General features: G+C 29.1%; 2 protein-coding genes across 2 annotated transcripts; one reads left to right on the top strand and one right to left on the bottom strand.

Annotated features, from left to right (window-relative positions):
• Nucleotides 1-4,472: 4,472 nt before the first annotated feature.
• Nucleotides 4,473-8,258, bottom strand: LOC107938465 (GSH-induced LITAF domain protein). The gene is made up of 3 exons (XM_016871635.2): nucleotides 7,753-8,258; nucleotides 6,238-6,364; nucleotides 4,473-4,710 (listed from the first exon to the last, which is right to left on the bottom strand). The coding sequence occupies exons 1-3, from the start codon at nucleotides 7,932-7,934 to the stop codon at nucleotides 4,627-4,629; spliced, it is 393 nt and encodes a 130-aa protein (XP_016727124.1). The 5' UTR covers nucleotides 7,935-8,258; the 3' UTR covers nucleotides 4,473-4,626.
• Nucleotides 8,259-11,141: 2,883 nt separating this feature from the next.
• LOC107938461 (uncharacterized) lies at nucleotides 11,142-12,195 on the top strand. Its single transcript, XM_016871630.2, has 2 exons — nucleotides 11,142-11,541; nucleotides 11,802-12,195. Exons 1-2 carry the CDS (start codon nucleotides 11,308-11,310, stop codon nucleotides 12,111-12,113), a joined length of 546 nt encoding a protein of 181 aa, XP_016727119.2. The 5' UTR covers nucleotides 11,142-11,307; the 3' UTR covers nucleotides 12,114-12,195.
• The last annotated feature ends 1,407 nt before the right edge of the window (nucleotides 12,196-13,602 follow it).

The raw sequence follows: 13,602 nt of genomic DNA, 5'->3' as shown, positions 1-13,602 counted from the left end.
TTGTCATGTCATGCAATTATTAATATTTGTATACTATTATTATTGGGTTAGTATTTGATATATTGACAGTGTACTTTTTTTTTATTCTACGAGCAGCTTTAAAAAATTAATATGTATCTTTTTTTAATATTTAATAATTAATATATTAAAATTTTAGAAATTTCAATTTTAATATTTGTTAATTTAATATATGTTAGTGTATATATACTAATAATATTAGATTATATAATATAATAAATTTAATAATTAAACTTATGTATTTATAGAAATTTAATATAACTAATGTATACAAAATTATTAGCATCAAATAATTTAATATTAATATTTTAATGTGTATTTTATTTTTAATATATATATGTGTTAAAAAATACTCATATGTTTTATTAATTAATAGAAAATTAAATTTTAAAAAAAGTAAAATAAAATAAAAAGAAAATATAATTTTCATGAAAGATTGCTCTTTTTTACGTTTGTATGCACTAAAAGTATTATGGAAGCCCTTCTAATAGAAGTTGGATTGCATTTTGTGTCTAGAACTTAATTTGAAAGCCATATTTCGACTTGGACGTTTTCGGGATGCCCCTAATAACTAACAAATGGCAAGTGCTTTTCCTTGTGTGGATCTTATTTCAATGGGAACTTGATGAGTCGATCCACCTACACGTCTTGCTTTTACTGCTATATCAGGAGTTACTCCACGTATTGCTCGACGTAAAACAAATAGTGGATTTGTTTTTGTCTCAGGACCTACGGGCCAAGGGACAGTCTCAAGTAGACAGTTTCTATGGGGCGTAGATCTCTCAAAAGGTAACAAAGGCATGCAAAGGTTTCCTCGGTCCGGACGGAGATTGGCCCTCGAGTGCAAAGGCAGAAGAGAGCTTGATTGCAAGACCCACCTGTTGAGCAAGGACAAAAGTCGGCCTTAGTGATCTGACAGTGCCAAGTGGAAGGGCAGTTGCTCAATGGATAAAAGTTACTCTAGGGATAACAGACTGATCTTCCCTAAGAGCTCACATTGATGGGAAGGTTTGGCACCTTGATGTTGGCTCTTCACCACCTGGGGTTGTAGTATGTTCCAAGGGTTAGGCTGTTCGCCGATTAAAGTGGTACGTTCTACTAAAAAAAATGAGCAAATTAGTTCTTGTCCGTCACATTAAAGAGCAAATTAGCTCTTTCTGTTAAAATTTTCATCCATTATATTGTTAAAAATTGACATGGTTGACGAAATAACTAGACAGTGACATGTGGCATATAACATGCCACGTGTACATCATGCTAACGTACAATGATTAATTTTTAACAAAAAGATCGATTTGCTCTTTGATCTAACATATAAGGACTAATTATTAGATCTGACATCAATTTTGATTAATATATAATTTGATATGTAGATTTTGATTTTGTGTATTTATATAAAAAATATTTTTAATCAATTTTTACATATTATTAATTAGAAAATAAGAAAATCAGACCTGTAATTAACTTAGAAAGAAAATATTCAAGAAACTATCTTTCAAACAGAGCATCTTATCAACACTACTTTTCCATGAATATATTCCTTAATGGATTTGGCAAGATTTCATTTGTTGATAAAATATCAACATTTAAAATTTCATTGCACCATAAATATTCGGGACTAAATTTATTCATGGATTGAGTTATGATTTAATTTTAAACTATTTAATTTCATGTTAATTTTTGGTCTAATTTGATCCAGTCTATTTTACTGTTTAAAAATTAATTTACAATTAAATTTAAATTTTTATTATTTAAATCGAATTCAGGTCAAGTTGGTTTGATACATGAAAATTCTTGTCTAAGCCTAGCTCACGCCGGTGACCTTAGGAGGCCTACTGTCAAACTTCCCCAAAACGACTAACATGTCAAAGCTAAGGGATCAATAGACCTATCAATTAAGCGGGTCAGATTGAATTCAAGAAGAATTTATATTTAGATTTAGGTTGTTTTCGATTTTGTCGTTTTGAATTTGGATTATTTCAAGTTTTACTATTACCAAAGGCAAAATTGGGGCAGGCAAGGGATTGCCCCCTTGGGTAACGAGAAGTTTTCATTTTTAGCCCCTTCCAAAAATTTAAAATTTAACTTAATCCTTTTTAACCTTCAATCAAATAAAAAAATTCAAATAGTTCAATTTAAGTTTTTTAAGCAAATTTTTTTAGTCATCCTCAAAGCTTATATTATCCCCAACATAAAATTTTCGGGTTGTTAATCTCAACGGTCATATCAATCTGATCAAGTTTATATCAAGATCAATAAAATTAACATTTTAAGTTTGGATAAAAATTAATAAGCCTAAATCGTGCTATTTTGATATGAAAGGACAAATCCACCCTTAAGGAATCATTTGAAATTCATAAAATGGGCCTAAAAATGAAATCAAGATTTGTGCCTTGACACATCCACCTCTCCTTCCCCATTAAGTCTAATGAGATCAAATGAACCAAAAAAAAAAAAACTCCTAACTCTTATATTCTTCGTATATTTAGAATATAATTTTTCTATCTTTATTTTTAAAAATTTTTAAATTATTTTTAAATTAAAATTTTTTCTATTAAGCGACATTTTAAATAAAAAAATTTAATAGCCATATAATAAAAAAATAATGAAGTTGAAATGAACTCATGTTTAATAAACGAAGTTCAACGGTATTAATTATTGAATAACACAATCTTTAAATTACACGTGTAAAGTGACAAGTGGCTCTTCTACTAGAGTTGACATTGTAGAGAAAGAAGAATCGAGAATCCCAAGTCGGCTGCTTTACATCACCTCAGACAAAATAATGAGATCCAAATGACTTGTATACATGATTGAGTTGTGGACGGGGATGTGGCCTTTGGCATGATGATGGGTTTTTGGAATAACATGATGTAAAAAGTGGAATGTGAAACCAACTAGGGATGAAATGGAATATTTTGCTTTATAGATTTTGTTGGGTTAAAAGTAAAAAGTGAAAACACCTATTAAATATATCGATTTTAACTTTAATTCGGAAATTTGATTCAAACGGTTAGAATTTAATCTCAAGTCAATTTAATTTTACCGTAAAAATCTATTAATTAGAGTCTAAATTAATTTGAATCTAGCATTGACATGATTTTAAAAAATTCAAACCTTAAATTTGCATGACCTAAAATTAAGTAACCTAAACTTGAAATAACTAAAATCAAAAGTAATCCAAACCCGAAATTATCCAAAAATTTTAGAACCATGATTTACTTGATTCGAATTTGCCCAATTTAAAACCAACCTAACTTATTCAATTGGTGACTTCAGCATTTTTCTTTACATTCACAATCAAATAATAATAAAGCACTTTAGGCTCATAATTGGCTATAAGTAGAGGCTCATGCAAGTGAGGCATTTCCATCAAAGAAAGGAGTTGGGAGAGCTTTCCCCTAGTTTAGGGCCCGACTCAACTCGATTCTGACATAGCTGAGGCCTGTCGGAAGGGTCTTAGACGGTGAAAAAGAAGTGTTACAAATTAAACCGAAGGGGAAGAGAGGCCCTACATTAAGACTTAAGAGTGGTGTTTTTGTAGCCAAGGATGACATGCCGGTGGCCTAGTCTAGGCATGGAATTTTAGAAACAGAAATGAAATTGGCAACACCACCAAAAGGTGAGATGGGTCACTTTGTTGGATCAAGTTGGTGGTGCAAAAGTTGATGAGAAATGGAAAAAAGGGTGTTGGAATGCACCACTGGGGGTCTTCTTGGCTACAAAACCGGCTTTTATCGCTCGCCGGACTTTCTCTTTGTCCCCAATCAGACCAAATGGAGACTTTCTCCTATTCTCTTCTCAAATCTTGCCAATCTTTCCCCAGATAGGCTACCAAAAGAGAGACGGTATAGGTAAAATCAATCTATCTATGGTAAAAGTACCATGGAGTACCCTAGGAGTTAGATTGCATTTTATACCCTCTACTCAAAAAATGGGTAAATTAGTCACTATACATTAGATCAAAGAGAAAACCATCATTTTATTAAAAATTACATCCATTTCTACTGTTAAAAACTAGTTTCAGTATGTCAACATGAGGTACACGTAGATGAAAGTTTTAACAGAAAGGACCAATTTGCTCTTCTAACTAACATACCAGGACTAAGTAGCCCATTTTTTGAATAGAGGGAGCAAAGTGTAATTTAACTTCTAGTACAAAGGCCTCCATGATATTTTTACCATCTATCTATCAGTCTATCTATCTATATACCTATCTACATATATATATATATTATACAGAAGAATAAATGAAACAAAAGCATATACAATGAACATAACCACCTGTTTTCGGCAAAAGGCTAGTATATAAGATCGGCCATTCGACGGAGTAAGAAAAATTTAAAAAGGTTGAGAAGCATTATCTTATGGTCATATAGGCTAATTATGTTAATATTCACAATAGGGCTCCAAATGAGTGCAATAATATATCTAACTAGTGGTATGACAACATATGGGGAAGAGCTTTTTAGTCTATTTACCAAGAAACTACATATGTAAAAGAACATCCTTGTATGGACAAAAAGAATTGTTTTAGGCAAATGCCAGAAAAAGCAGAATACAAATTGATTAAAACAGTTTTATCAAAATGGTTCTAGTAGGGACTTATCACGCAGGCAAAGCAAAACTCTCTTGCACCCATTGTGGCATATCCACCACTGCACATGGATCTGTTTTCTCAAAATCAGCAACCTGCAAGAAGAACCATCAAACAAAAAATTTGCATAGAAATGAAAGCAAACTTTATGGCCTAACGTGACATTAAGTTTTGGGGAACCCTACTTAAAATTTTTAAGAAATTCTGATCAAAATTTTTAAAAATTTTTGGGGTATAATTAAAACTTTTAAAAACTTTAAGGGAGATAATTAAAATTTTAAAAAATTTTAAAAGGCTTCGAAAATTTTTCAAAAATTTGCTCCTCAGCCTCCAAGGAGGTTACACTACGGGCAAACACCGAATGAGTAAGATAAAGCCATCCAAGGTTAATTGTCTCGAACGTCCCAAAATTATAGTTCAGATCAAGGGTGAAGCCAGAAAATTTTTTAGGGGGTCGAAATGAAATTTTAATTTTTAATAGTCTATATCTTTATAATTTTTAAATGATTAAATTAAATTTTCATAATTTTAAGGGGTGCCAAAGTGCAATTTTACCTTTACTAAATTAAAATTTTAAAATTTTCTAAAGAGCTAAAACAACAATTTTTTATTTTAGGAGGCGGAGGCCCCTATCAGTCCCCTTGAATTCGCCTTTGGTTTGGATGCTAAATTAACCTTCAATCTTCAAAACATTTTATTTGAGTCGTTAAAATATTAATATCTACCAATCAAGTCATTTTATTAGCCTAGCCATCAGCTTGGATATTAAATATCAACAAGGATCTAATGTGAAGTATATTTAAAAATTAAAACACGTTGATCAAATTTAAACACACGTACGTACTACATGTATATCTTGGATATGATGTGTTAGAGAAAAAAGACAATGTCATTTAATTTTAAGAGTGCTATTTCATTTTCTTTTCAACATAACTGATCTAAATTGCACCTACGATAAGTAAACACGTATTTTCATGCTCACATTAAATCCAAATTAAACTACCATTTAATGCCTAAACTAACAGTTAGATTGACGAAATGACATTTTGCATATATTTTTGAGGATTCAATTTAAAAAATGTTTTGAAGTTAGGAAACCAATTTAGAATCTAAACCATAATTTGAAGGGTAAAAGTACCATGGAGACCCATATATTAAGAGTCAGATTATATTTTACCTCCTTTATTTAAAAAATATGCAAATTAGTCCCTGTACATTAGATGAAAGAGCAAACTAGTCATTTCTATTAAAAAATTTATCCAATTTTTACTGTTAAAAACTGACATTGCTGATAAGATAACCAAACATGTGGCTCATTCTGACATACAAGATCAATTTTTAACAGTAAAAATGAATAAATTTTTAACAGAAGGACCACTTTGCTCATTGATCTAATGTATTAGGACTAATTTACCGAATTTAAGTAGAGAGAGTAAAATATAATTCGACTCTTAATATAAAAAAATTTATGGCACTTTTACCTAATTTAAATACCTCCAGTACAATTCGAGAAGATTATGAACTTAGGTTCTTGTTCTCTAACATGGGTGAGAGCTTCTTTCATCTCATACAAGGAGCCCTGAATTTACTTCCACATGTACCAAAGAAATCGAAAGGCTCACCTTTTCGGTGCACGCCGGGCAATAATGATACTTATGCCACAGGCAGTCCATTGATGGGCAAAGAAAGCATATTCCAAGCATGAAGGGCGTCATGCAAGCAACATATGCTGCCAAGCTAGGTTTAGACCTGAAATAACACATTGAAATTTAAAGATTTGATGATGGATAACAGTCAATATAATCTTTTAAACAGCCCTATACTAAAATTTTTAGCAAATTAATCCCTCTACGTTAGATTAAAGAGCAAACAAGTCATTTTAATTAAAAATTCCATCCATTTCTACTATTAAAAACAACCAAGCTACTTGTACTTTAAATTGACGTATAGGACTAACTTTTAACAATAAAAATGGATGAAATTTTAAACAAAAGAACTAGTATGCTATTTAATCTAAGGTACAAAGATAAATTTATTTATTTTTTGAACAGATAGAGCAAAATATAATTCAACACTCAGGGTGTAACTGGTTGAGTGAAAAAGAGAAAGGATGAGAGAAGAGAATTAAAAAGTGGAAAAAAAAAAATTTTTGAAACAAAAGTGAGAGAAGAAAAAAATAAAATAGACAACCATTTTTCATTCGAATGTATAAAAACCAAATTTTCCAAATTGAAAAGATGAGAGGATAGAAGATGAGAAAATTGCCAATGTTAGTTTAAAATTATGTATTTTTCAATTTTTTTTAACTCTATCAAGTAATGGATAGAAATAAAATTTAACTTGTTTTTTTTTTTGTTTTTTCATTGTTTCTACCAATCACACATACGGAAAGAAAAATAATGTTTTCTATCATTTTAATTTTCTATCCATTCAATTTTTCATCTTTTCAATTTCCTTTTTATCCTATTAAACAAAACCTTAAGGACCTCCATTAAACACTAATATAACAAATACTTCTAAAATAATAACAAAAGTTATATAATATCCCATCAATATCAACGAAATAATAATAACATAATAGTGAAATGGTAACAAAATAGCAGCAAAACAATAATAAAATAGCATTTTTTTTTGTCTTTTTGTTAATTTAGACCGTGCGAAGGCCGAAAAAACCTTACTTAAAAATGGGCTTTAATGTTTTGCTCAAACTCATTTTTTTCAGACATATAAAAATGGGCCTTAATGTTGAGCAGACTTGTCTTTGTTTATGTCTCGGGTTAAAACAAATTACGATAATTCGTCCACTCCTATGGATTAGGAGACATTTTTCACAAATTTTACGAACGGAAGCCCTTATTTTCATAATTGTTATTCCTTAAAATTTTCCGAATTAGCTTATTGGAAGAAAATAACTTCGAACCAAACTACCTGACCCAATCCATGTAAAGGAATATTCTAAACAAAATCACTAACATCTCAATCTCATACGCAATGCAAAAACAAACACCCAAGCAAGTAAACAACACACAATGCAATTAAATTAAATCTTTAAAAAAAACCCAAAAAGTACATAAAATCGAATTCGGGATTCTCCCTTTGGGTCATAACTCATAAACAAAAAGGATATGTAGATTTACCTGACGATGGTGAGTCCAGAATTACCACAATAAGGACAATTAAAAGGAGCTGGGGTGTCTCGATACATTGTTTGGTGAATCGGAATACCCTTTGGATCACCATATATGACGCTCGCTTGGTACGGATTCACCCCAACAAAGTATGGAACTCCAACCACCGGCTCATCGTGTTTCTTGATCATTTTTATTTTTCACTTTTTCCGGTGGGATTTTGATTGAAAATTTTGGTTTCTTCCCCCAAAGAATACGAGAGAAAATCAGGGAATTTGTATTGAAAAAAAAAAGAAGAAGGAAAAGGAGTAAATGTAGAGGGTATTTGATTTTGTGGGGGCTAAGTCACGGGGAATTCAATTACTTGGGATTTTGGGGAATTTTTTTTTCTTTACCTCAAAGTTCCATTTTCAGATGGATTTAATTAACGGAAATCCGATTCCTTCGTTTTCTAGAAAGAGGGAAGTTTGAGCATTGTGCACGGAGCAATGGACGATCGGCACTTCCGTATGGTTTGATTAGTTCGTCCGATTCGATTCATTTATTCATTTTAGCATGGCTTTTAAATTAGTTATTATGAAACCAATTAAGGTATTGATCTTAAATAATAGACTGCGCCAATTGACCAGTGAATAGTTTCGAATCAATTAAACTTGAATTGGACTAAAAATAAGATGAAATGTTTTTCTTCTTAAATTTCTTTATGAATTTTTAATTGAATCAATCAAATTGGTGAACTAATGGTTTGACTGGTTTGATCGCCAGTCCAATTTTGAAAATTTTGCATTTTGGACTATTTTAGTTTAAGAGTTGCATTCACCCAAACTCGAAAGTTTAGACAAAAATATTAAATTCAAAAATTAGACTTGAACAAAAAGTTCAGCCATAAAAATAAGATGAAACTGTTTTTTTTAAAAATATTTTTAATGAATTTTTATCGAATCGATTAGACTGGTGAATCAATAGTTGGATCGGTCTGGTGACCGATCTAATTTTAAAAACCTTGCGTTTTGGATTAGATTAGTTCAGAAGTTGGAATATTCACCCAAACTCGAAAGTTTACTTAAATTTTGAGAGAGTTTAGATAAAAATACTAAATTTGAAAAATAAACTCGACCAAAGAAAATAAATTTGTTTAAAATATGAAAAGTCCAACCTCAACCTCTTTTCTAATTTATAATATATAGTTTTTATTTATTATATATATTATGTAATATGTATTATATGAAAATTTAAATATATCATATTGTAATGTAAGTATGAAACAAAAGGTTAGAATATGTCGTAAGTCCATGCAAAAAAATTAAATTTTCTTACTCTTTCTTTTATTAAAAATTTTAATCAAATTATTAAAATTGTAAGTATTTTCCATAAAAAATATTTCATTTTAGTATGTTGATTATGTTGCATGCATGTGACGTAAGTTATGATTAATGAAAAATAAACATGTTAAGTCGAAAAATTTTAATAGAAACTACTAACAACAATAATGATTAAACTAGGACTTTGAATTTTAAAAAGTAAAAGGATTGAATTTTTAACTTTTAAAGTACAGGGATTAAATCTCAAATTCTATAAAGTTACAGAGACTACTATAGCATATTTTAACCTAAAGAAAATATTAAGTTTTTAGTGTTCAAAATTCTAATAAATGAAAAATATATATTTAATGGATATTAACTATATATATTTGTATAATATAACAATCCCAAACTTACACACACTCAACAAAGCCGGATCCACGCAATCACAACTTACAAATTGATCAATTAGTGAACACTTTTGATCAATTAGTCAAATGTTGGGTTCAAATAAAAATAATTGTACTCTTTAGAAAAAAATATGGACGGATTTAAACGGACTTGAATTAATTATTTATAAATTTGAGGCTTATATTTTGAGTTGAGTTAATACCATGCATTAGGTCTAGCTCATTAAAACCCTTATTTTAGATTAACTTCGGGTGAAGAATTTTTTATTGATGTGATCTAAATTTAAATTAAATAATTTTAAAAATTAATTATATAAATATTAATATAAAATTATATTTTAAATATTTTATTTTTTTTAAACGATAACATAGGCTATTTGAATGAGTAAAGCAATGATGTAGAGTGGGGCGAGGTGGATTTTTTTATTTTAGATAGTGGGTATGGAGTGGTTGCGGTAATTGCTTGCCCCACCCCAACCCGCTTCATTATATAAAATTATCATTTTATCTTTCTATATATAAACAAGTAAAAGGATAAAAATTTAATAACATAATATAAAAAATTCATATACTTTATGTTTAAATATTTACTTGACTTTAAAAATATTAAAAATATTAAAAATAGGTAGCCAAAAATTAAATTGAAGCGGAGCTGGGTGAGGTGGGAATGAATGCATCTAACATTCACGAAGGTGAGAGCGATTTTCAATATTATACATTCATGATGGAGTGAGGCGGGTGGTGGGTTAGAGCGTGCTAATTAAAGTTTAATGGTGAATTTAGTGACATCCACCGTTGACTCGCTCCATTATCATCCCTAATAAAGATAAAAAAATAAATATATTTAAAATACCATTTAATAATGAAAATGTGATGTGGAGTTGCATGAGCATTGCCATTCAATTATTGAACTTAAAAATAAAGATCATGTACAATGCCCATTTGACTTTTAGAGGCTTTTAAAACTGTTTGACTTTTTTTAATACATCAAATAAATAAATCCATTATTTTAATTTTAATTGTATTTTATATAATATAAATAAAATATAATTAATATGATATGATATACAAAAATTATTTATACTAGTGGAAGAATAAAAATAATGAAAAAAAGAGTTATTTAAGTAATTATTTAACAGAAACACTAATAATTATTGACAAAATAATACAAAATAACGTCTCGGGTAAAAATTTCATTATGCATAAATATTATGTGTGAGTTTTCTTCGAATTTATAAGTTCAAGTTATTCGAGTTTGTCAATAAAATTTTTCAAGTCAATTCATCTCGAGTTTAGGTCACTTCGAGATATTTCTTGAGCACACTTTAGCTTTGGGTTAATTTTTGTTCGTGACGTTTTTTTAATCGAGTCATTTTCGTACTTGAATCAAGTAAATTTGAGCCGATAACCTTATATAATCAGATCAGGTTGGGTCAAGTTTGGTTTTAAATTAATCTAATGTTTTAAGAATCAATCCGATGATCGAACTGGTTAAACCAATAATTCTTGATTCAAAATTAAAATCTAAACATTCATTCTATAAATTATAAAAATTAGATTTAAAATAATTTTTAATCAATTTTTTACTTATTCAACCTATTTTTTTAATGATTCAATCTTCTTTTAATTTTTTTTTTGATACCAATCCAATCTGATTACAACAACTCCGGATTAATCCGAATTTAAGATGATGAAATTAAATTAGAATTAGAATTAATGGGAAGGGTTATTTAAATGCAATCCACAAATGAAACGGTTTCAATCAACGCACCATACTCTCTCTTCTTTTCCTTTTGTTTACCCACAAATCTTCCGTCGTTTTCTTCACTATCACGGAATACTAGTACGGTATAATGACAGCGCCACCCACGGCGGCGATCACGGCAGCTTTACGGAATTGTTCCTTGAATCATGAAACAACAACCACCGGCGTCGGCTATTTAGAAGAAGAAGGAAAAATAAGGAGGCCAACGGCACCAAAAGATAACGACGACGTGCTTCAAAACGGCACCGTTTCCGGCACTACCTTGGACCTCAACCCCCATCTCTCTATTCCTCATTATAGGGAACAATGCCTTGTTCTAGAGGTTAATTTAATTCACTCTCTTTTGTTTTGAAATAATTACAACGTTATTTGAGATGCATTTAATGCGAAAACCCCATGGCGGATCTTGGTTTCTTTCCTTATATATGTATATATATATGTGTGTGTGTTCTTTAATTGGTTTTTTGAATTCTTCACGTATTTATTGCTTCTAACTGTTAAGATTTATTGGACTGTAAACCTAATTCACTTTTGGATCAAAAACGAGTTGATTGTAAATTGGGAAAGTTTTTCATAGGACAGACAGGAGAGGATCCAAAAACGGCAGCCGAGTACGGCGGAGATTCTTACTTAGAAAATGACGATGACGCCGGCGGCGACGACGATGATAATAACTGGTATGACAGTGAGGAATCATCTCCGTCTTCTTCTTTTTCTTCTTCAAGAGATTACAAAAACGACCACCACAGCCATGGAATCGAGGAAGAAAACGACGACATTTTGGTCGTGGCCGGTTGTAAGAGCTGTTATATGTATTTCATGGTGGCTAAGAAAACTGAAGGTTGCCCTAAATGTAATGGTCAACTTCTTCGTTTTGATCATCACCATGAATGAACCCAGATTTGAATTTTTCAATTTTTTTTAAAATTTATTTTTTTTCTTCTCACTTAATCAAAAAAAATTTCCCTTTACTTTATCATGATTGTTCTTCTTCTTTTTTTCTTTTTCGAAAAATTTCTATAAACTTCTCAATTAGTTTAGAAACAATCGCAGTTGGATCGAAAATCAATTACGATTAAATATTTTAATAATTCATTTATTTTAAAATATAATTTGATCATTAATTGGATTTTAAAAATATTGGGACACCATTGATGGAGAGGTCAAAGGAATAATATAGGTAATGATTGCGACGTGAGGGGGACGGGGGCTTTTTAATTTTCCTAGGCATTCATTTTAATAAATTAATATTAAAATTTTCTTTTTTTTTAAAGTAATCAACTAATATATTTTACAAAAAAATATTTATTATAATATTTCTTCTTTTTAAATATAAAATATTTTAATTATTTTTTAATTGAATTGATGTTTGATTAATTTGTGATATTAATTTAATTATAAATTAAAATTTAATATAAATAAATATACACGTATGTAAAAATATATATACCAGTAATTATCATTAGAGGTGTTTATGAGTCAGGTTCAGGTTGGGTTTAAGTATGACATTAATATATTTTATATTTGCCCAAGCTCGACTTAATTCAAAATATGAGCTTAAAATTTTGTCCAAATCTACCCATATTTGTAAGAGATAAACTCAAGCTCATTTTAAGCCCGCTCATATTATTTTTAATTTTTAAAATATTTATATTATATTATTTTAATAATTAATAATTTTGTACATTTTTTATTTATTAAAATTTTTTATATAGTCATATTAACATTATTTTAATGTTTACATTATAGTAAAATTATATATTTAGTATAGGCTTATTTTTTTAATGTATAAATTACATAATATAAATTATTATAAACTTAAATGGGTCAGATTGGGTTGAGTTTGGGCCTTCAATATTCAAGTTTGAGCTCGGCCCACATTTTAAACGGGCCTAATTTTATTGTCTAGACCTATTTTTCGGGTCTAATATTTTTGCCCAAACCCTCCCAAAATTCGAACTGGTTATCACAAAATCAACACTTGTTAAAAGTGAAAATATAATATCGAATGACAAAAAAAAATTAATTTCCAAATTAGTCTTTTAAAACATGGACTTAGAAAATATAAAAAAATATATATTAAATATTTTACTATAATTTAATATAAACTAAAAAATATTTTAATATAATTTAATATAAAAATATTTATATTAAAAACATTATTAAATTATATATTTTTATTTTTATTAAATTATATTAAATAATAATTATATTAAAATATGATTACATTATTTATTTTTTATCAATTTATTTTTAATAATAATCCTATTAAAATTTAATAACAATAATCATCTATTTAAAAAAATTCTGCTAAAGGTACTCTAGTCATTTCAGTTTTTTTTTTTTGATGTTATTACAACATTATTTAATTCCATTAAACACA

This window comes from Gossypium hirsutum, chromosome A01, assembly GCF_007990345.1.
Source record: "Gossypium hirsutum isolate 1008001.06 chromosome A01, Gossypium_hirsutum_v2.1, whole genome shotgun sequence".
Taxonomy (NCBI): domain Eukaryota; kingdom Viridiplantae; phylum Streptophyta; class Magnoliopsida; order Malvales; family Malvaceae; genus Gossypium; species Gossypium hirsutum.
The sequence above is the reverse complement of the archived record's forward strand: the minus strand, read 5'-3'. Positions and strand labels throughout refer to the sequence as shown.

What these genes read in the sequence shown, in the direction of transcription:
- LOC107938465 (XM_016871635.2), bottom strand. Translation starts at nt 7,934, where the DNA reads ATGATCAAGAAACACGATGAGCCGGTGGTTGGAGTTCCATACTTTGTT. An exon ending in TCTGGACTCACCATCGTCAG is followed by an intron (nt 6,365 to 7,752) that starts GTAAATCTACAT and finishes GTGTTATTTCAG; the next exon opens with GTCTAAACCTAGCTTGGCAG. An exon ending in GCCCGGCGTGCACCGAAAAG is followed by an intron (nt 4,711 to 6,237) that starts GTGAGCCTTTCG and finishes TTCTTCTTGCAG; the next exon opens with GTTGCTGATTTTGAGAAAAC.
- LOC107938461 (XM_016871630.2), top strand. Translation starts at nt 11,308, where the DNA reads ATGACAGCGCCACCCACGGCGGCGATCACGGCAGCTTTACGGAATTGT. An exon ending in AACAATGCCTTGTTCTAGAG is followed by an intron (nt 11,542 to 11,801) that starts GTTAATTTAATT and finishes TTCATAGGACAG; the next exon opens with ACAGGAGAGGATCCAAAAAC.